This window comes from Mastigoproctus giganteus, chromosome 8 (genome assembly GCF_048544385.1).
Source record: "Mastigoproctus giganteus isolate SK-2022 chromosome 8, ASM4854438v1, whole genome shotgun sequence".
NCBI lineage: Eukaryota > Metazoa > Arthropoda > Arachnida > Uropygi > Thelyphonidae > Mastigoproctus > Mastigoproctus giganteus.
In genome coordinates this window covers 29,385,698-29,409,365 of record NC_143582.1, presented here as the reverse complement: position 1 = coordinate 29,409,365, position 23,668 = coordinate 29,385,698, and the positions used below count along the sequence as shown (strand labels likewise).

Genomic DNA, 23,668 nt, shown 5'->3' with positions numbered 1-23,668 from the left:
TCTAGTAACTGACCCAGAAGCAGACTTAACAGTGACTTTCCTGTTGTTGAAGTAATCCTTAATTACTGAATAAATCTGAGGAGAACATTTAGCCTTGCATAACATCATTAAGACCCTTTGCCAATTTATTGTATTAAATGCTCCCCAAAATTAATAAAGATGCCTAGACAGTATGAATCCACCAATCCTGGTGGCTTCAGTGGCGATTTCAGAATTAGTTTAAACTTAAGCCCACCATATGGCAGCATAACAGATTGGCAGCAATAAACTTGGATCTGCTGTTTGGTTGCCTTGGCAGTGAAGGAACTAGAATTATTGGCAGCAAGTTTCTGATTTGAGAGTTCATAAGCGCTACAGCTGCATCTTCATATAAAGCCTTCCAGTTCTTCATTGCTGAGTTTCAATTTTTTTCCTATGTTTCTTGATTTTTGGCATTGATAGCTTGCATTATCCATTTTCTTTTAAACAATACATTTTAATAAGAAAAAGTTTAGAAACTGCAGTAATAAACCTCTTTTCTGTGCTACTTACAAATCACCCATGGCATAATAGCAAGGTGAGATGTGATGTCAGCACCATCAGTGAAGTTGTTGATAGATTTATAATTACTGATATGGCATCTTTCATTAATTTTATATTAATTGATTTCTTATCTTGAGTTTCTAGGAAGGAATTAGAAATATCGAAACATATAAATTCTTACCCCTCATACATCAGTTGGCAGCAAGAATGGGTACTCAAGCTTATAATAGTCATTTCTCTACTGTGCTGATGAAGGTTGGTTTCCATTTATTTATTTTGTTACATTAGCAATAAATAATTTCATATATTGTTCTCAAGTTATAGTTCGTAAATTTAAGTCCACTTATGCAATAATTCATTAGAATATTTTGACCAATCAGTCATTAGTATTCTTGTAAAATTCTAGACTTGAAAGAGATTAACTATACAACATATAAGATGTTTTATCCTGTATATAGCCTTATCCTCTATATCCTACATTAAGCTTGCTTTCTCTTTGTGCAAATGAAATAGATGTATCAAGTTTTGAAGTGCCTGTTAAATATGACTGGGTGGATTCCTAACAGTGTCATTCATTGTAATATCAACTGTTAATGTTATTTTTTTCATTTTGATTAAAATGAAAAATCTGTTAAAATATATATACACCGATGAGCCAAAACGTTATGACCACCTACTTAATATGATGTTGGTCCTCCACATGCCGCCAAAACAGCTCATACCCAGCGAGGCATGGACGCTACAAGATTTCTAAATGTGTCTTGTGGTATCTGGTACCAACATGTAACCAGCAGATCCTTTAACTCCTGTAAGGTCCATGGTTGAGACGCCACAAATCGGAGTTGCTGTTCCAACACAAACCACAGATGCTCGATGGGATTGATGTCTGGGGAATTTGGAGGCCAGGGCAATACCCAGAAGTCTTCCTCATGTTCCACAAACCAGTCTCAAACAATCTGGGTGGTGTGGCATGGCGCATTATCCTGCTGAAAGACAACACTGCCAGAGGCAAATACCGTTGCCATGAAAGGGTGTACCTGGTCAGCAATGATGTTTAGGTAGGTAGTAGACATCAAACTGCCCAGCACATGGATGACTGGACCCAGGGTATCCCAGCAGAACATCGCCCAAAGCATGAAACCGCTGCCACCAGCTTGTTTTCATCCCACAGTGCAGCCAGGCGCCATCGCTTCCCCAGGTAAATGACGCACACATACCCAGCCATCCACATGGTGCAACAGGAAATGTGATTCATTGGACTAGACGACCTTCTTCCAATCACTCAAGGTCCAGTTTCGATGCTTGCATGCCCATTGTAGGCACTGTCTGTCGCTGGTGAACCGTGGTTAGCATGGGCACTCAGAGCTGCCTGCAGCTACACAGCCCCATTTTCAGCAGGGTTTGATGTACTGTATGTTGTGACACATTACTCCCATCACCAGCATTCCAATTACCAGCAAGTTGCACCACAGTCGCCCTTCTGTTGCCACGTACTATCCGGAAGAGCTTTCGCTCACCTCGAGCATCGATGAGCCATGGTCATCCAACACCTCTCTGGTGGTTCGTGGGTTTTCCCTCCTCGGACCACTTTCAGTAGGTAGTAACCACTGCTGACTGTGAACACCCCACCAGCCATGCCATTTCGGATATGCTCTGACCCAGTTGTCTGGCCATTGCAGTTTGGCCTTTGTCAAACTCACTTAAGTCCGCTGCCTTTCCCATCTGAAGAACAAGAGTAACACTGATTAATGGAGCTCGGTATCAGGTGTTTTTTTATACAGTGTCCCGACCCGCACACGTGCCGTAGTTCACCTGCAGTTGCTTCGATTTGCATAACGACTCGCTGATCATAATGTTTTGGCTCATCAGTGTGTATATATATATATATATATATATATATATATATATATATATATATATATTAATAATTGCATATCAATTATGGAAAAAGTGTATTACTAAATATATAAATGTTCTGATGGCAGAACAAAAAAAAAATAATTTTTAAGTTAATTTTATTTCATTTATCCAAATAACAGTTTGTCCTTTTTTATAATAAAATGGACAAAACTCAACTGAAGAAAAATATTAATATGTATATTTATACAAATAAACTTGCTTTCTTAATAAATTAATAAATTCTAGGTCTTTTGGTCCCAAATGCAGTTTGTACAGCTTTGTAAATTGCAGCATCTGGAAACTAGGCGAGGAGACTTGATTGAATTGTTCAGGCTTTAAATGACTTGAGTAACTAAATTCTTACTCTCTCTCAGACAAGCACATAAGGTGACATAAATTTAAAGGGGATGATTGCTAAAAAGATGTGCAAAAATTTGCTTTCTGACAGAGAGTGATTATTCTTGGAACAAACTTCCATGTGGTGTTGTGAAAGTGAGTAGTTGGAATAAATTTAAGGAAGGATTAGACAAATTACTAGAGGAGATGGACAGGCGAGGTAGGTTTTTTTTTTTTTTTTTGCTGATGCTATATAAGCTTGCTTCCTTGTATCATATGCCACTACTAATACTAAATGAACATTTTGCGATTTTTCTTTTATGCATTATACCAGTCATTTCACTTTTCAAAGACTAACAGTAATCAACCTCACTGGTATTTCCATCTTCTTTATATTTCTATAAGGATATCTTTGTAAATTCACTCACCCTATTCCTTGCTAAAAGAGCCATGATTTTCTGCAAAAAAGTTTATGTGGAAATAAGTGCAAGAAATGAACCTTCAAGCTGATCTGACATTCTGATTTTTGAATTTTGAGTGATACTATTCTTTCATAATTGGCATCTTTCTTGCTCCCTAAGAGGTCCATGTGGGGAATGAGTGCAAGAAATTAACCTCAAACTCATCTCACATTCTATTTTTGAAATTTATTGAGCATATTTTCTGTTATACTTTCTTTCATAATGGCATCTCTCTTGTTTCCTAAGAAGTTGTGAACATTTTTTAAACCAATCTATGCTTCTTTTTCAACTTAAGCTTATTGTATCTTCAGATTACTCTTTCTTATCTGTGGCCTTCCTTGAGTTTTTTAGGCCTGTTACCCTTTGAAATTGATTGCAAAAATAATTTATCATTTACCATCTTTGTCTAAGCCTTTACAAATTGCTTCACTAGCTCTTATTTTACACTGCCTGGCCACTTTATTAGAACCATGACCTAATAGCATGTGGAGCCACTGTGAACCCAAATCACTACTCCAACGCATTGTGGCATGGAGCCAGCAGGGTGTTGAAAACTGACAAGAAGAATGTTGAACCATTTATGTAGCAAATTGTCCTCACTTTCTGGGGTGATGTGGGCAGAAGATTGTTGATAAGCATATCTTTCCAGTTCATCCCACATATGTGCCGAATAGTATTGGGCTGATGTTAGTCGTCTTCCTTGTGTTCCTCAAACCACTCCTACATACATTGGTCACAGTCAGTAGGTGGTTGTATTGTCATACTGAAAATACTGCTGTCTATAGAGGTAAATTTGCATTATTTCTGTGTGTATCTAATTGCTAACAATATTCAGATATGCTCAGGCATTCACTGTGCTTCCAGTAAGATTAAGGAACTAAATCCATTTCCCTGATCCAATTGGAATGTATGCCATGAAAACATGCACCTTGCCATTATGGCCCCTTGTCTCCTCCAGAATCCTATATTGCCACTATGCTACAGAATCCTATATTGCCACTATGCTACAGAATGGTTCCAGTGTTTCATGTGGTTTCTTCTATATGTTTACTCTTCCATTAGTGCTGGAAAGAATAAATCAGAACTTCTCAGACTACATGAATTGCTTCCAGTCCTCCTACATCCATTGTTTATGTTCCTGGCATTAACACAGCCCTATTTTCAAGTTAATGTCTAATACAATGACTTCTGTGAAAGTCTCCTACTCCTAAGGCATTCTTTACAGAATTCTTTACATAGCAGAGGCACTTGCCATTAAAGCAGAGATTAATTGCATCATTTGGTGACATTTACACTTGATATTCCAACTCCAGACATCAAGCACCTCAGACTTCAGGAAGGTCTCTGTTCGCTATCATACTACAAAAATCTGTAATCACTGGTGATCATGACCAGTAATTACAGATTTTTGAATAAATGAATGTATTATTATATAGGTATCATTTTTGTGTATTTTATTCAAAAACATAAACAAAGAATTTAATTTTTTAGGAGAAAAACTGAGTAACAGATAAAAATGGATATTGTTTTTGGACTCAACATACACAGATTACTTAAGAACACATAATTTACTAGCCACCCACCCCAGAACCTTTGTATGCCTATGTAATATACAAGATGTATCATTGTACTAATCTTAAAGGTTTTTTTGACTTCTAAATTTACATTTGCCTACTCCATGATAGCATAGTTATTCTGCCTTTTGTTTAAGAGGTCTGGATTTGAATCTCATCAGAGACTGGAGAAATTTTAAGAAGCCTTTTCAGCCAAGGCTATAGTTAGTTGATCACAGGTAGAGGGAGTAAGGTTTTTTCACCTTCAAGGGTTTGATGTACTGTCGCGGTGGTATAGACTGCGACTCACAAATACATATGTTACATTACGGGAATATGGTGCTCACTTAGTGCTGATTCAATTAGCGCTCTGTTTTTCCAGAACGAATTATCAGCGTTAAGCGGGGGTCACCTATATATATTTTATATTATGACTCTAAAGTTGTAAAATTTAAATAAAATCTTTTTTTTTTTATATATAACCTTGTATATTTATAATTCTGAAATTGATTTATAATGTGAATGTCTATTGAGTTCTGGAACACTCATAAAGTGCTGTCAAAATTTGAATTTTGCTTTATAAATTAATGGATATTTCAGTTTTGATTGGGTATTATCTTTCAGATAATATATTTACTATGTTGACCTGAAAATAAGTCTTACTTTTTCCCTGATTTGTTATTTTGAAAGTAAACTGCAGCTTGTATGCAATGCCTCAGAAAAAATTACCACATCAGGAGTGATTGTGTATAACTGTTTTGCTATTTCTTGTGGGGCATGTCAATCAATTTTAACACTTAAATGTGGTAATGTAATGCATTTCAGCCATATTTGTGCCTTGTCCTCACTGATAATTACAGAGCATGTTGAGTTCTCACATTTCAAGGTCTTTGTCAGCATGGTGCTGACCCACATTTTGTTTCTTCCATCATTACTGATGATGAATCATGAGTGAATGGCTATGACCCAGAAGCAAAGGCGAAGCCCTCTCAATGGAAAACTGTCTTTTCCAGAGCCCAAAAAAGCAAGGCATTTCTGATCAAACGTGACAATCATGCTTATTGCATTTTTTGACTCACGAGGCATTGTTCATTATGAATTTGTTCTGTTGGTCAAAGAGTGAACCAGGAATATGGCAAAGCAGTTCTATGGCAATTGTGCAGTGCTATTTGGAGAAAATTTCCAGAAAAATGGGTTTCAGAGAGTTCCCACTTGCATCATGACACTGCCTCAGCACACTTAACACTTTCCATGCAACAATTTCTTGCAAAGCACTCCAGCTCTGTGGTCTTGACATCCACCATACTCACTAGATTTAGCTCCTTATCATTCTTCCATAAAAACCGGAAACAAACCAAATCTTGTCATTCTTTTTTGTATTCCAGGTTTAACTCCCCCTCGAAATTCCCAAGCTCTTCAACTACTGTGTAAGGGTAACTAAGACTACGAACATGTGCACGTATACTTGCATGTACACTAATCCCAAGAGCATTGAAAATAAACTTGATGAATTTGAAGTACTGATTAAGACATCAAATGCAGACACTAGGGATAGCAGGAACATGATGTCACTCACACATAAGTGATGCTGAATTTGAATATGGATAATTTTCAATTTTTCAGTGTGCAGAACATTCAAATTGGCTTGAGAAAGCACGTACAGACATAATATAATGGTATAATTCAGCATAAGATGCCGATGTCCTTAGAAACTAATAACAGTTTACTTTCATTTAATTTGAGGCAATCAAGGCATTATTAATATGAATTAATGGTTGCTCTTACGAAGAAAGGCTTAAGTTTTGCAAATTACAGTATCTGGAGACTAGGCACCTGCAAGGTGAACTGATTGAGGTGTATAAAGCCTTGAATGGTTTGAGCATGCTCAATGCTGATGGGATTCTTCCTCTTGCTCAGAATAATCGCCTGAGAGGGCATAAATTCAAATTGAGAAAAGACAGATGTGCGGAAGCTTGCCTTTAGCCAGCGGGTGGTTGATTGCTGGAACAAACTTCCATCTGTCATTGTAGAAGTTGATAGCTTAAACAGATTCAAGACAAAACTAGACAAACATTTGGAGCAGGTGGATGAGCGAAATGAGAACGGGGTGTGTGTTTTTTTTTTTTTTTTGGCTGATGCTATATGAGCTTGCTTTCTTGCATCATGTACCCTTGCTAATGCTAAAATGCTAATTCAGGTTACTTTCTTTTTCATATTTACAGCCGTAAATATGAAAAAGAAAATAAGATTAAGGAACTGAATCCAGTGTTTGTTTGTTCAATAGTTAGTTTTAACTTATCCACTATTGTTATAATAATACTGAAGTGGGAAAAAGTAGATAAATGGTGACAATATTATTTTATTGTTATTTATTTTGCTCATTCCATAATAAATGAGAATAACTAAGTAATTACTATATTTATTCATCTAAGATATTCATCCTTGCAAACAGAACTTTGCTTTTTTTAAGTGATAGGGAATGTAATATTCCCAGAAATTGAGATCATACTGATCAGTTGTTAAAATACTAATTAAATAAAATAAAAAAATACTCTGCTACATATATTGCTATTATCCTTAAAATATTAAAGCTCATGTAATTGCTACTTGTGTCAAAATGTATACTGATATTTTATGTTTTCTAAATGTATTTCTAGCTTATTCAGAATATCTGCCTTGAACACCCACATCATTCTTTACCAGTTATTTTAGCCCTTTCTAATGCAAACAAAGACCGAAAATATGAATTGGAAAGTAAGCCCTCTAAATCCAATCCTAATGCAGTTGTAGGTGAGGTAAGGTTAAAAGTCAGTATATAAAGTAATTCTTTATGAAACTTTTTAAAATATATTTCTTTTATCTATTTTTTTCATATTTCAGATAGCATTAATCCAATGAAAGTTTTGCTGTTGATTGCAAGGCATTACAGCAGGCCCTTGTTATAGAGAGTTTGCTCTACTCTGATTCGCTATAACGCTCTTTTACTAGCGTACAGATTAAATTTTTGGCATATTTAACGAAAACGTTTCATCTGATGTAGTCAATAGCTTGAAAATGAATAGCAAAACATCATTAAAAGGTTTCTCACAACGACTTGTGAAATTTTCCCACACTCAGTGAAATTTTCTTCCACGCTAATTTCATTGCAGTATGGTGGCTTGTTACTTAGTTCCGAGATCAACATTTTAAAAAATGATCAAGCATATTGCTTGTAATATTTGCGTTATATGCATTTATCCGAAGTCTAGTCATCACTCAGTATAGCGTTAGCTAACAGACAGTTTACCCGAACATTGTATAATAATTAATGCAATGCAGTTACATTTTCGAAAATGAATAATGGTGGATAAGAATTAAAAAGTGACAACATCTGGATGATGGTACGAAGCCTACTAAGGTAAGAAAAAGACTGAATTTGAAAATTAAATTATACGTTTTGAAGCGAATCGATTCTGTTCAACGACAAGTTGATGTGTGCAATCATTTAGGACTGGCAGATTCAACTGTAAGAACAAATATAAAAAATAAAGAATTAATTTTAGCAGCAGGAAAGACAGCTGTTTCACTGCAAACAACTAAATTAGTTATGGCTAGACCAGCTATTATAATTGAAATGGAGAGACTTCTAAATAATTTTATTGAAGTAATATCCAACGCACAATTCTGTTAAGTTAAATAAAAAGCGATTAGCCTATATGATGATCTGAAGAAAGCTAACCTTAAAAAAAAAAAAAAAAATGTGGAACCATTTAAAGCTAGTAAGGGCTGGTTTGATAGATTTAAAATTCAGGGAGAAGCCATAAGTGCAGATCAAGAAGGAGCCGAAACTTTAAAAAAAGAACTTCTTAAAATTATTGAAGAGAGGTGTTATACTTCTCAACAAGTTTTTAACATAGATGAAACAGGACTTTTTTTGGAAACAAATGCTTAAAAGAAGTTTCATATCGAAAGAAGAAAAAAATATGCCAGGCTTCAAAGCAGCGAAGGATCGGTTGACTTTATTGCTCAATGGTAATGCTGCGGGGGAATTTAAAGTAAAACTCCTTGTAGTTTACCAGGAACAGGGACAAAGTACAACTCAAAATTGACCAAAGATACAAAAACTCGACAGCCCAGGGCCATCAGATTAATAAATTCATGATTTTAATTGGCATCTTAAGTTTAATTTTGATATGTAACATAGTTACTTACCACAATTATATACGTATGTAATGGAGAATATTTTATGTGTACAGATTTTTAATATTAAATATTTTGACTGACATTTGATGTATTTTCACTGCCGTTTATTATTTTTGAGTCGCGGTGGTATAGACTGCGACTCACAAATACATATGTTACATTACGGGAATATGGTGCTCACTTAGTGCTGATTCAATTAGCGCTCTGTTTTTCCAGAACGAATTATCAGCGTTAAGCGGGGGTCACCTATATATATTTTATATTATGACTCTAAAGTTGTAAAATTTAAATAAAATCTTTTTTTTTTTATATATAACCTTGTATATTTATAATTCTGAAATTGATTTATAATGTGAATGTCTATTGAATTCTGGAACACTCATAAAGTGCTGTCAAAATTTGAATTTTGCTTTATAAATTAATGGATATTTCAGTTTTGATTGGGTATTATCTTTCAGATAATATATTTACTATGTTGACCTGAAAATAAGTCTTACTTTTTCCCTGATTTGTTATTTTGAAAGTAAACTGCAGCTTGTATGCAATGCCTCAGAAAAAATTGCCACATCAGGAGTGATTGTGTATAACTGTTTTGCTATTTCTTGTGGGGCATGTCAATCAATTTTAACACTTAAATGTGGTAATGTAATGCATTTCAGCCATATTTGTGCCTTGTCCTCACTGATAATTACAGAGCATGTTGACTTCTCACATTTCAAGGTCTTTGTCAGCATGGTGCTGACCCACATTTTGTTTCTTCCATCATTACTGATGATGAATCATGAGTGAATGGCTATGACCCAGAAGCAAAGGCGAAGCCCTCTCAATGGAAAACTGTCTTTTCCAGAGCCCAAAAAAGCAAGGCATTTCTGATCAAACGTGACAATCATGCTTATTGCATTTTTTGACTCACGAGGCATTGTTCATTATGAATTTGTTCTGTTGGTCAAAGAGTGAACCAGGAATATGGCAAAGCAGTTCTATGGCAATTGTGCAGTGCTATTTGGAGAAAATTTCCAGAAAAATGGGTTTCAGAGAGTTCCCACTTGCATCATGACACTGCCTCAGAACACTTAACACTTTCCATGAGGCGTCTCCGTAGCCAGGTGGGAAGGAGCAGCAGTGCATAGCACAGCTTCTTGATTAGACCGGGGTTCGAGCCCGTCACCACCAAATACGGAGGATGCGGAAAGGTCAGGGAATGACCACCGCATATCCAGGAGCAATATGGCCTTAGTTGCTAATGCTCCTAAAAAAAAAACCAAAAATAACACTTTCCATGCAACAATTTCTTGCAAAGCACTCCAGCTCTGTGGTCTTGACATCCACCATACTCACTAGATTTAGCTCCTTATCATTCTTCCATAAAAACCGGAAACAAACCAAATCTTGTCATTCTTTTTTGTATTCCAGGTTTAACTCCCCCTCGAAATTCCCAAGCTCTTCAACTACTGTGTAAGGGTAACTAAGACTACGAACATGTGCACGTATACTTGCATGTACACTAATCCCAAGAGCATTGAAAATAAACTTGATGAATTTGAAGTACTGATTAAGACATCAAATGCAGACACTAGGGATAGCAGGAACATGATGTCACTCACACATAAGTGATGCTGAATTTGAATATGGATAATACAGTGTATATAGGAAGAACAGACAGCACAGAAGGAGTGGGGTTTGTGCTCTTAATTAAGAAGCATATTAACTATAATGCAGTGCATCCAGTCGTTATGAGTGACCAGTGCAATGTTGACTCGGTTTCCTAGTTCAGCACTAGGAAAACAAAATTGAGAGGGAGTGTGTTATATAGGCCTAATGACAGTGATGAGTATACCAAACAGCTATATAGAGAAATAGAGTGGGACAGTAAATCAGAATTTCCTATAATGGAGGATTTTAACTTTCCAGTTTTTAACTAGAACTTGTGGGTTGGTCACTCAAACACTAGAAAGACTTTTATAGATTTCTTGGATGACTGTTCTTTACAGCAGCATGTTAGAGAGGCAACAAGAGGAAGCAATATTCTTCATCTGGTTATCAGCACTGATTCCACATTCATTAAGAATCTGTAAGTAAAAGACCCACTGGGTGGCAGCAATCAGTGTAATAATGTGGAATTTAATTAAAGTCATTTAACTACTGTCAAGAGTAAAGAGAAAGGCTTTCTTTTGTAAGGGTGACTAGCGGTCTTAAACAATTATTAAATTGTATGCAGTGGGACCATCTCATGATGTTACCAACAGCAAATGCTAAATGGGAAGCATTCAGGGAAGTAATCAGAGAAAACCAGCTTTTCATACCAATCAAGAAATACTGTTCAAGGCTTAGACTTAAATGGATGTCAGATGAACTGTTGAGACAAGTGGCAGAGAAGAAAAGTGCTTGGGATGCATATTATCAGGTGATTCAGAAGCTTATGGTAGATATAAATTACTGTAATCAAATCACAAAGGAGGTTAGGGAATCTAAGGCAGATTACGAGAAGTCTCTAGCAAAGAATGAAAAGAAAAGCAGCAAAGACTTCTATGCTAATATTAACAATATAAGGAAGGGATTGAATCACACTGGGTCACTTGATGTCAGTGGGTTAACTGTTGATGTCCCTGCTCAGGTGGCCAGCAAATTGAACTGGTATTTTGCTTCTACATTCACACGTGAGGAATTCTTTAGGGGAGGGATGCCAGAAGTTTATCAAATTCCAATGGGGAGCCAATCATATTAAGAATAGTAGTAAAGGAAGTAAACAAGGCTTTAGCCATAATTATGAGAGCATCCTTGGATTCAGAGAAGGTCACTATGAACTGGAGATGTGCGAATGTATCCCCAATTCTTAAAGGGGAATCGAAAGGTGACATGAGTAATTACAAACCTGTTAGCTTAACATTTGTTCCAGGAAAAATAATGGAGTCACTAGTTAAAGAAGTAATGCAGGACCATCTGTACAGGAATGCAATTATACTGCAGTCATAGAATGGATTTGTTAAAGGGCAGTCTTGTCTAACCAATCTGATAGGTTACTATGATGCAGTGAACAAGAAACCGGATGCAAAAACTAATTTTGATATCATTTACTTGAATTTCAGGAAGGCTTTTGATACTATTGCACATAAAAGACTGCTGTATAAACTGGAGTAATGTGGCATTAAGGGATAGTTACTGCTATGGATAAAGGGTTGGTTAAGTGGAAGAAGACAGAGAGTGGTTATCAATGGGCACTGCTCTTCGTGAACTTGTGTTATAATTGGAGTCCCACAGGATTTAATGCTGGGCCAATTGTTGTGTTCAGTATTTATTAACGATACTGATGAAGGTATATCAGGCTTAATGTCTAACTTTGCAGATGATAGAAAGGTTGGCAGAGTGGTTAATGACAGTAATCATGGTGAGCTACTGCATCAAGATTTAGGAAAATTAGGCCAATGGGCTGAGAAATGGCAGTTGAAGTTTAACATTGACAAATGCAAGGTACTGCATATGGGTAACAATAATCCCACAGTAACTTATCAACTGTTTGGTATTACACCCATCATCATCATGGGTGTAATACCACATAGATTAACTGTCCGTAGATTAACCATTCGTAACTTGCCGCCATTGTTATATGATACGTGTGCACCGAACTAGATAGCGTAAGGTCTAACGGAAAACTAGATAGCGTAGAGTTTAACGGAAAACTAGATAGTGAAAATAGTAGTATCAATTATTCAGTAAAATTTATTAATCTTATTAAATTTCATTGTCAATTGAATTGTACTTTAACTAAATAAATATAGCGACCTAGTTTTTACAAATGTAACATCATAAATTAATACATATAAGTTGACAGGGGATAAGAAAGTCATATATAATGTAACTCGGAGATAACATTTGATACCAAAATACATATATATATATATATATATATATATATAGTGTTATAACTGCATTGGGATATAAGTTTAGGGTTATATTTTGTATTGGAATTTTATTGAACTTGAATAGAAATCATGACTCAGACCAGAGCAGCAAAGCAAAAGACTCAAACTAATAGAAGTGCTGTGGCTCAGGGAAGAACTGAGGGGGAGCAGTTGTCCTCTGAATCACAGTCTATTGAAATGCACTGCTTGTTTGATGTTTGTGGAGCAATCGGGAACGGGACATGATATTGTCAAGGGGAATGTCTTTGTGTGTGTGCATGATGTAAGGAGTGCGAGGAAATCAGGCACCAACTCAGCATTGTTATGGGCTGATATGAGAGCTTGAAGGACAGGGTGGATGCCCCAAAGGATTTAAACTGAGGGGCCCATCAAGCTCTCAGCTGCCCACATCAATGCCAGAGCTTGCACTTGAACATCAAGCAACACAGCAGCAAACCCCAAGGCACAATGCACTGGTCCCAAAGGAACTAGTTGTTGTAGGTGACTCTATTGTCAGGGAAATGGGGAACATATTGTGCAAAAAGGATAGATGGAACAGGATCAGGGTATGTCTGCCAGGGGTTGATGATGTTGTAGAGCAGATATCATCTTTTAAGGGCACAAAGGATGATATTGTTGTACACGGCACTAATGATATTAAGAGTAGGGGACCAGCAGAATTACTTAACAAGTACAAGTCAATGCTGAAAAAAAGCCGTGAGTTAGGGTTGAATTTGAAAGTGTCTGCAATTCTGCCCAGACACAATAGAAGGGAGTATATGATGAGAGCCTTGTCGATCAATTCGGCCCAGGAGAGATTGTGCAAGGCTCAAAGGGTAGAATTTTTCTCAGCCTGGTCTGTGCTTGTTAACAGGAAAGACTGCTTCTACAGGGATGGGATACACTTAAATAGAAAGGATGCAAGAATATTTGCTGATGCTATCGAGGCAGAGTTAGGTGGGTCGGAAAACTGCTAGCTTGGGGGGGGGGGTACACGGACTAATAGATTTATTAATGGAGGCACTGGTTAAAGAAGCACTGCAGAATCATCTAGACAAGACTTCAGTTATAGCTCAGACACAGCATGGGTTCGTTAAAGGAAAGTCTTGTCTGACCAATTTAATTGGATACTATGATGTAGTAACAAAGGAACTGGATGCAAAGAATAATTTTGATATCATATATTTGGATCTTAGAAAGGACTTTGATACTGTTGCACATGGAAGACTGCTGCACAAATTGGAGCAGTGTGGCATTGGAGAAAAATTGCTGCTATGGATAAAGAGATGGTTGAGTGGGAGAAGACAGAGAGTGGTAATCAATGGATACTGCTCTTCGTGGACTAATGTTATTAGTGGAGTCCCTCAGGGTTCAGTGTTGTGTCCATTGTTGTTTTCTGTATTTATAAATGATATTGATAATGGTATATCAGGCTTAATATCCAAGTTTGCAGACAATACGATGGTTGGCAGGGTTGTTAATGACACTAATGACAGTACACTGCTGCAACAGGATCTAGAAAAGTTGAGCAGATGGGCTGAGAGGTGGCAAATGAAGTTTAACATTGACAAATGTAAAGTACTGCATATGGGAAGCAGTAATCCCAGAGTAATGTATCAACTCTGTGGTACCACACTGACAGTGGTAGAGAATGAAAAGGACCTGGGGGTAATTGTGCAGGCAGATATGAAGTTTTCTGAGCAGCAGCAGCAGCAAACGGTCTGCAAGAGTAGCTCATGGTGTCTTGTCAATGATATACAGGAATTTTTCTAACAGGGATAAGGAGGTGATTATCCCCTTGTATAAGGTAATGTTCAGGCCACACCTTGAGTAATGTCTGGAAGCCTCATTTTAAGAAGGATGTAGAGCTGTTGGAACGAGTACAGAGAAGGGCAACAAGATTAGTGAACAGAACAAAGAGTTGCTCTTACGAAGAAAGGCTTAAGTTTTGCAAAATACGGTGTCTGGAGACTAGGCACCTGTGAGGTGATCTGATTGAGGTGTATAAAACCTGGAATGGTTTGAGCATGCTAAATATTGATGGGATTCTTCCTCTTACTCAGAATAATTGCCTGAGAAGCATAAATTCAAATTGAGGAAAGACTGTTGTTGGATAGATGTGCTGAAGTTTGCCTTTAGCCAGCGGGTGGTTGATTGCTGGAACAAACTTCCATCTGTTGTTCTAGAAGTTGATAGCTTAAATAGATTCAAGGCAGAACTTGACAAACGTTTGGAGCGAGGGGATGGGTGAAATAAGTTTTTTTTTGTTGTTGGTTTTTTTTTTGGCATTGGCTATATAAGCTTGCTTTCTTGCATCATGTGCCCTTGCTAATGCTAATCATCATCATCGGCCATTTTCAATCCACTGCAAGATGAAGGCCTCTCCAGCAACTTTTCAGTACCTTCTGTTTTGTGCAATGGACATCCATTTACTACCCACGAACTCGTGAATTTCATCTGTCCATCTCCATCATTGTCTTCCAGGTTTTCTTGGTCCATCTGTCATCATGTCTTCGAGCTATGTGTCCTGCCCAAGACCATTTTAGTTCTTTAGTTTTGATAAGTGTCCTTTACTTGAGTTTGCTGCCTAATTCATGTGTTTCTCTTCTTATCTAACAACCTGATTCCTAATATAATTCATTCCATTCTTCGCTGTGTAGTTTTCAGCTTCTCTTCCATTCTTTTGGTGAGTGTCCAAATTTCACTTCCATAAGTCATGGTGGGGAGTATACATTGGTTCATTACTTTATGTTTCAGATAGATTTGGTTATTGCTCCTCAGTATGTGACTATATTTCCTGAGTTGCTATCCATACAAAATTTATTCTTCTCTTGACTTCCAGCCATTTATCATTATTACAGCTAACGACTTGTCCCAGGTAAGTATATGAATCCACCTTTTCAATTACTGCTCCTTCAATGATTATATCCCTTTCTGTGGCATACTTGTTCATCATTACTTTTGTTTTAACCATATTCATCTTTAGTCCGAAATCCTTACTAACTCTGCACAACTGATTAAGGTTTTCCTCTAATTCTTTGGGATTGTGGCTTATGATCACAATGTCATCTGCAAATTGTAAATGGTTTAGATACTCTCCATTCACATTGACTCCTTTCTGCGACCAGTCTAATCTTCTGAAAGCTTCCTCAAGGGTAGCAGTAAACAACTTTGGAGATATCGTGTCCCTTGTCAAACTCCTTTCTCAATTTTAAATTTGCTACCGTCTTTGTCTAGTCTAATAAAGGAGGTAGCGTTCTCATATATTTTATTAAAAATCATAATATATGGGGTATCTATGCCTTTTCATAATCCACAAATGCCAGGCATAATGGTGTTTTATATTCATTTGCTTTCTCCATTAGCTGTGATATTACGTGAAGGTGATCCATGGTTGAGAATCCTGTCCTAAAGCCAGCTTGCTCTTTCAGTTGTTCTCATCAAGTATTCTTTCTAATCTGTTAGTAATGACCCTTGTGAACAACTTTTAGATGTGGGATAGCAAGCTAATTGGTCTGTAATTTCCAATTTCTGATTTATCTGCTTTCTTATGCAGCAAAACTATGATTGCATTATTCTACTCCTTGGGCATCACACCTTTTCTAATGCATTTTGTGTGAAGAGTCTTGCCAGTTTCTGTGTGTGTCGTGTCTCTTTCTCCCAATTTTAACAAGTCTGCAGTAACTTCATCTTACCCCCGGGGCTTTCTGATTCTTCATTTTCTTCAATGCATGTTCTACCTCATCAGGAAGGATATCGAGAATGTCGTATGTGTTACTAATTTATGATCCATCTTCCCCACTGCTGGCATCATTTCCTCACTCCTTGTATAATTCTCTATAATAGTCTTCTGCTATTTGAATTATGCCTTCTCTGCTACTTATAAGTACACAATCTATTCTTCAGTTTCAGTATCATTTGTCTTTCTGTATTACTGCTCATAGCTGCTGATTTAAGTCCTTTGTTTCCCTCAATGCTTGTTCTACTTTTCTTGTGTTAAATCTTCTTATGTCCTCTCTGAGTCTCTTTCTAATGGTTTTGCATAACTCAGTATACTCAATTTTGTCCTTGTCAGTGTTTATCTTGCTCTTCATTTGTTGTCTTCAGTTCATCATGACAAGTGTTTCTTGACAAATTTTTTCTTCTTTGGATTTCCTTTTACCTATAGGTCTCTTGGACGTTATCACTTTCAGAAAGTTGTAATATTTCTCGTCGATATCTTAGTTCTGAACAGTCTGCAGAAGCTCAAACTTGTTCTTAAGTTCCAGTTCATACTGCTTTTTCTCCTCTTCTGTTATCTCAAAGACCTTCGTATTATTTACTCGAGTCAGTTTTTTTCCTTTCTTTTCTTACATCTATATCAAGTGTGCATCTTACCATTATGCAATCACTTCCAACATTTGCCTTGTTCAGGACGGTAACATCATTCACGATATACCTTCTGTTAGTGAGGTTGAAGTCGATTTCATTAGTTGTTAATCCATTTGGGCTCTTCCATGCCCACTTTCTGTTCACCCTTTTCTTGAAAAAAGTGTTCATTACTGACATTGCTGTCATTGTGGAATTCTGCAAATTCTACAAGTCTTTCACCTCTTTCATTTCTTTCACCAATTCCAAAATTTCCTATAGTTCCCCTTTCTGTGCTGTTTTGTCTCTTTCCAACCTTAGCATTGAAGTCCCCCATAATGATAGTGTTGTGGGTTTTCTGCTCATCTAGAAGACTCAATTTCGGTGTACATTTCTTCAACCTCTTCTTCATCATGGCTCGACATTGGTGCATAAATCATTATAACCTTTAGCTTGTACCTCTTAGACATCCTGAGTAGTAGTCTTGACACCTTTGGTGATGTACTTTTGAATTCCAAAATGTTGTTTTTAATATCTTTATGGACCAAAAAGCCAACTCCACCTTCGCTCCTTTCACTGTTTCCATTGATGTACAGCAGATTTCCACTTGATAAACTTATAAGTGATTCTTTTCTTCTTCTTGTTTCTGCCAAACCGATGATTTTCCAATTCCCATTTTCTAATTCCTTTCCCAGCTCTAATATTCTATCTTCACCAATGAGCGATCTTACAGTGGAAAATTGAAAAAACCTGGACGGTAATTGTGCAGTCAGATATGAAATTCTCTGAGCAATTTTTTTTTTGCCTGCTTTCGGTGCTTACTAATCATATGTTGAATTCTTAAAAGAGAAAACCAAAGATTAAATTTTTATTGAAAGGTACTGTGTGAGATACAGCTAAGTGAGCAAACAGTTGTGAAGTGGCAAAAAGCATTATTTTACTGATGCATGCATGTGGATTAATATCCATGATTTTTATGTAATACAGTAGTCTCAATATTTTGAGTTCCACTTATTCTGAAGTTGTAAAAATGGAAGTTATGTCTGTGCAATAATTTTGTGAATTCTCTTAGGTATCAAAAATATGTAACTTAAGTTGTTTTTTATCGATAAAATTATTTTTTATTGTTTTTAAAAGTTTAAACTTTTTGTTATTTATATAAAGCTTAATAGGAGAGCATTATTCATTTTTTTGTTTGTCTTGTATTATGCTTTCTCATTAATTATTGTTTTATTTTCACTTTGTTATCTATTCTTTCATCAGTTAAATAAAGTTTTTATTAATTTTAACAAAAGAAATTACAAAATAGAATGTTTTATCATTCTATATAACATAAATTTTTGGTAAACCAACTCTCTGGCTCTGGTGTTCTATATATCACTGGATTTTTGAAAGTCTGCTATACTTAACATTTTCATAGTAATTTCTTCACAGTGAAACACAAACTAAAGAACTGAAAAAAAAAATTAGTATAAAAATTTTATCAGCCAATAACTATCAATTTCATGTTCCTTTGTTTGCACAAATGTTTGCATTATGCTTTTAGCTATTAAATATGCACATGCTCATAGGCATGATTTATTTTCAGAAACGTATCGAAGCAGCTCAAGATATAATCAAATTTATGAAAACCACCAGTTCAAGAGGATTGGTATTGCAGTTAGAAATGGTGTGTGATGCCTATATCAGTATTGCTTATCTCAGACTTGGAGAACAACAGAAGAGACCAGGTAAATATTTTTTCCTTTTTATTAACCTATTCACATGTGAATTCCTGGAACCCATAGAGTCAGTTCTTGGAATGCATGGGCTCATAACAGAGAGAGAATTTTCAAAATGTATAAAATTTTGAACTTTTTTTTTTTTTTTTTTACAATTTATTTCCAAATAGCCTGGATATCATGGGAAATTTCACTCTCCAATTTTCATTTCTACATACTTCCATTTTTTAACTAATGTTTACCTTGATATAGGTCAGAAGTTTAATATTCCACCAGACCAGCCCCTTCTAAAAGTGAAAAATTTTGAAGCAGTAAGCATTGTAACTGATGATATTAAAGTAAGTATTACTGATTTTATTATACATCTATTTAATATTTATTATCTTATTTATGTTAAGTTATGAATTTGACTATTTCAATAAGAAATTCTCACTCTGGTTTGTGAGATTTTTAGCATTAGACAGAATGTTGTAATGATTAAGCATTTTTCAAAATGTTGATACCATTAGTCCAAAAAAAGTTTGCAATTAATATTGTTTATTAAAAATTATCCATTTTATTTACAGTATTCCATTTGCAATCAGTACATAATATAAAATTCACCCTTGATGCTGTGCTTAATAATAATCTGTTTATATAATGGGACTCACTCACTGTAGGTCCTTAATTCATAATACATAAACACTTTTTAACTTCTTAATTTTAGGATTACTAATATACCAAAAATGGCTAAGAACATTAGGAAGTTACTATTTATAAGAAAATAGGGATCTATATGTGGATCTAGGGGTAGGATCTAGGTGAATAAGAAAATAGGAGGCTGAAAACTAACAGTTATCAGCCTAGTTTGTCTAAAATTCTGTCAAGGAGTGAATTAGTAAAGTTAATATATTTGGAATGAAATAAGAAATACATATTCTTACCTTTAAACAGAATCTACTATATTTTATATTTCTACACAGTTGCATGAATTTTTTAAGATGTTTTATGTTAGCATTAGCATACAATGCAAGAAATGCTTATGCAGCATCAGCCAAAAAAAAAAAAAAAAAAAAAATGCTCCCATTTCACCCCTCCATTCGTTCCAAATCCTGTCCAACTCAGCCTTAAATTTATTTAGGCTATTAGCTTCCACAACAAAAGATGGAAACCTGTTCCACCAATCAACTACCCATTGGCTAAAGGCAAATTTCTGCACAATCTATTCTACAACTATCTTTCCTCAATTTGAAACTGGGTCCCCTCATGTTCTTAGTCTGAGCAAGAGGAAGAATCCCATCAGCATTCAGCTTGCTCAACCCATTCAAGGCCTTATACACCTCAATCAGATCACCTCGCAGATGCCTACTCTCCAGGTGCTGCAATTTGCAGAACTTAACCCTTTCTTGGTAAGAGCATCCCTTTGTTCCCCGTCACCAATCTTGTTGCTCTTCTTTCTACTCATTCTAGCAACTCCACATCCTTTCTAAAATGAGGCCTCCAGACCTGTACACAGTACTCTAGGTGCGGCCTGACCATTGCCTTGTATAACAGGATAATCACCTGCCTGTCCCTGCTAGCAAAATTCCTATATATCATTGACAAGACTCCATGACCTGCCCTGGCAGCCCGTCTGCACTGCTCAGTGAACTTCATATTTGACTGCAAAATTACACCCCAGGTCTTTTTCACTTTTCACTTCCCTGAGTGTAGTTACCACAGAGTTGATATATTTCTCTTTGGTTATCACTACCCATATGCAGTACTTTGCATTTGTCAATGTTAAACTTCATTTGCCACTTCTAAGCTTATTTTCCCAAATTTTCTAGATCCAGTTGGAGTAGCATACTGTCTTTACTGTCGTTAACAACCCTGCCAACCTTTGTATCATCTGCAAACTTGGACATTAAACCTGATATACCTTCATCAATATCATTGATAAATATACAAAACAACAATGGGCCCAACACCGAACCCTGGGGAACTCCACTAACAACATTGTCCATGAAGAGCAGTGTCCATTGATTACCACTCTCTGTCATCTCCCACTCAACCATCCCTTTATCCATTGTAGCAACTTACTCTTAATGCCATACCTCTCCAATTTGTACAGCAGTCTTCCATGGGCAACAGTATCAAAAGCTTTCCTGAAATTCGAGTATATGATGTCAAAATTAATTTTGGCATTCAGTTCCTTTGTGACCACATCATAGTACCCAATGAAATTGGTCAGACAAGACCTCCCTTTAACAAACCCATGCTGTGTCTTAACTATTACTGCAATCTTGTCTAGATGATCCTGCAATGCTTCTTTAACCAGTGATTCCATTATTTTCCCTGGAACACAAGTTAAACTAACAGCTCTGTAGTTACTTGTGTCACCTTTTGAACCCCCTTTGTGAATTGGTGATACATTTGCACACCTCCAGTCCATGGGGACCTCCCCTGAGTCCAAGGAAGCTCTCATAATTATGGCTAAGGGTTTGCTTACTTCCTTTGCTGCCTCCTTTAATATAACTGTATATATATCCCGTCCACCCCAGGTGCCTTCCTTATGTTTAACTTCAACAATTTCTCCTCCACTTTGCTCTCAGTTATTACAAATCACTTAGCTCCCTGTTAGCGTTTGATAAGCTTCTGGCACTCCCCTCATTGAATGACTCCTCATGTGTGAATGTATATGCAGAATACTCATTCAGTTTATCAGCTACCTGAGCATGATCATCAATAGTCAACCCATCTATGTTAAGTGGCCCAATCTGATTCATCCTTTTCCTTCTAGAGTTTACATAAGTAAAGAACTCTTTGCTGTTTTTCTTTTCATCCTTCGCCAAAAATTTCTCGTAATCTGCCTTCGCCTGCCTAACCTCCTTTGTGACTTGATTACAGACTAGTTTATATCTGCCATAGGCTTCTGTATCACCTGATACTTTATATGCATCCCATACATTCTTTTTCTCTGCCACGAGCCTCATTAATTCATCTGACATCCATTTAGGCCTAAACCTTGAACAGTATTTCTTAGTTGGAATGAAAAGCTAGTAGCCTTCAAAATTAAGTCCCTTGAAGTCTTTCCATTTAGATTTCAACGTTGGTAACATCATCAGTTGATCCCACTGTACAGAATTTAAAAACTGTCTGAGATTCCTCTAATCACCTTTACGAAAGCAAAAGCCCTTCCCTTTAGCCTTGATGGTAGTTACATCTTTAAGTAATTCACACATCAGTACATTGTGATCACTGTCACCTGCATCCTTTATGTCACCTTTATGTCATCCTTTACTGTCACCTGGTTCCTTTATCTGCAGATTCTTAATGCATGAATAATATCACTGCTGATAATCAGATCAATAGTATTATTCCCTCTGGTTGCCTTTCGAACATGTTGCTGTAGAAAACAGTCATCCAATAAATCCATGAAAGTCTTGCTAGTGTGCGAGTGACCAACTCAGGAGTTCCATTAAATATCTGGAAAGTTAAAAATCCCCCATTATAAGACATTCTGATTTACTGGCCCACTCTATTTCTCTGCACAATTGCTCATTATACTCATCAGATTCATTTGGCATATAACACACACCTACTCTCATTTTTCCTTTGCCATTACTTATTCCACACCAAACAGACTCAACACTGCATTGTCCACAAACATCAATTGGATGCACTTCCTTAGATTTTGTTTGTTTCTTAACTAACAGCATAACCCATCCTCCCTTCCTGTCCTGTCTATCCTTCCTGTACATATTGTATTCCCCAAATTCCAATTCTGCACTGTTTATTCTGCACGTCTCTGATATCCCAACAATATCTGCCCTTGATGTCTTGACTAGCACTTCAAGCTCATCAAATTTTTGGCGACTCCGTAGCCATGTGGGAAGGAGCAGCAGTGTGTAGCACACGCTTCTTTATTAGACCGAGGTTCGAGCCCGTCACCACCAAATACGGAGGATGCGGAAAGGTCAGGGAATGACCACCGCATATCCCAGAGCAATATGGCCTTAGTTGCTAATGCTCCTAAAAACCAAATAACTAACTAACTCATCAAATTTATTAACTATGCTCCTAGCATTGGTGTACCTGCAAGTATACATGCACCTGTTCCTACTCTTAGTTACCCTAACACAGCCCATGTATTTACTTGTTCCACTATGGCTCCCAGCAGTCCTGGAAATCTTCATTACCTTGCTTTCCAGGCTGCTGCTCATTCTAATAGAAGCAGTGCAAGAATCACTTTTTTTATCATTTATTCACATTCATCACTTTTTTTTATCATTTATTCACAATATCATTTATTCACATTCATCACTTTTTTTTATCATTTATTCATGTTTATTCATATTCATCACTTTTTTTTATCATTTATTCACAATATCATTCATGAAACTAGTTGAGGATGGCCCACATTGCAGAGTCTGTGGGACTTTCTGTCACACCCCTAACTCTGAAGCCTCTGTTGACATAAAAAATGGATAGATTTCATGTTTTGAATCTATGTTTCAAAGGATGTATAAAAAGTTTACAGGAAAAGAGTTAGAAGGACAATTACAGCAGAAGTATGCATTTTGCACATTGTCATGTAGATTTCTAGAAATCAAATTTTTATTGATGGCAGCCACATAGAAAACCATGCACTATTTGTAAAATTGTTTTCCAAGCATTAAAGCAGTGCAGAAAAAGGAAAGGATTAAGATAGTGCCTTAGAAAAATGAAGACCATATTTGGGGGACATAGGACATTCATGAATTAGACGTGGACATGGACAAAAACAT

General features: G+C 36.5%; 1 protein-coding gene across 1 annotated transcript in view; it reads left to right on the top strand.

Annotated features, from left to right (window-relative positions):
• The window catches only part of tefu (Serine/threonine-protein kinase tefu), a 222,120-nt gene that overhangs the window by 162,794 nt on the left and 35,658 nt on the right, over window positions 1-23,668 (top strand). Inside the window, exons 18-21 of the mRNA XM_090379277.1 lie at window positions 667-777; window positions 7,429-7,566; window positions 18,788-18,929; window positions 19,173-19,258. Of these exons, the coding sequence (XP_090235403.1) occupies window positions 667-777; window positions 7,429-7,566; window positions 18,788-18,929; window positions 19,173-19,258 (477 nt within the window). The remainder of the gene's footprint in view (window positions 1-666; window positions 778-7,428; window positions 7,567-18,787; window positions 18,930-19,172; window positions 19,259-23,668) is intronic.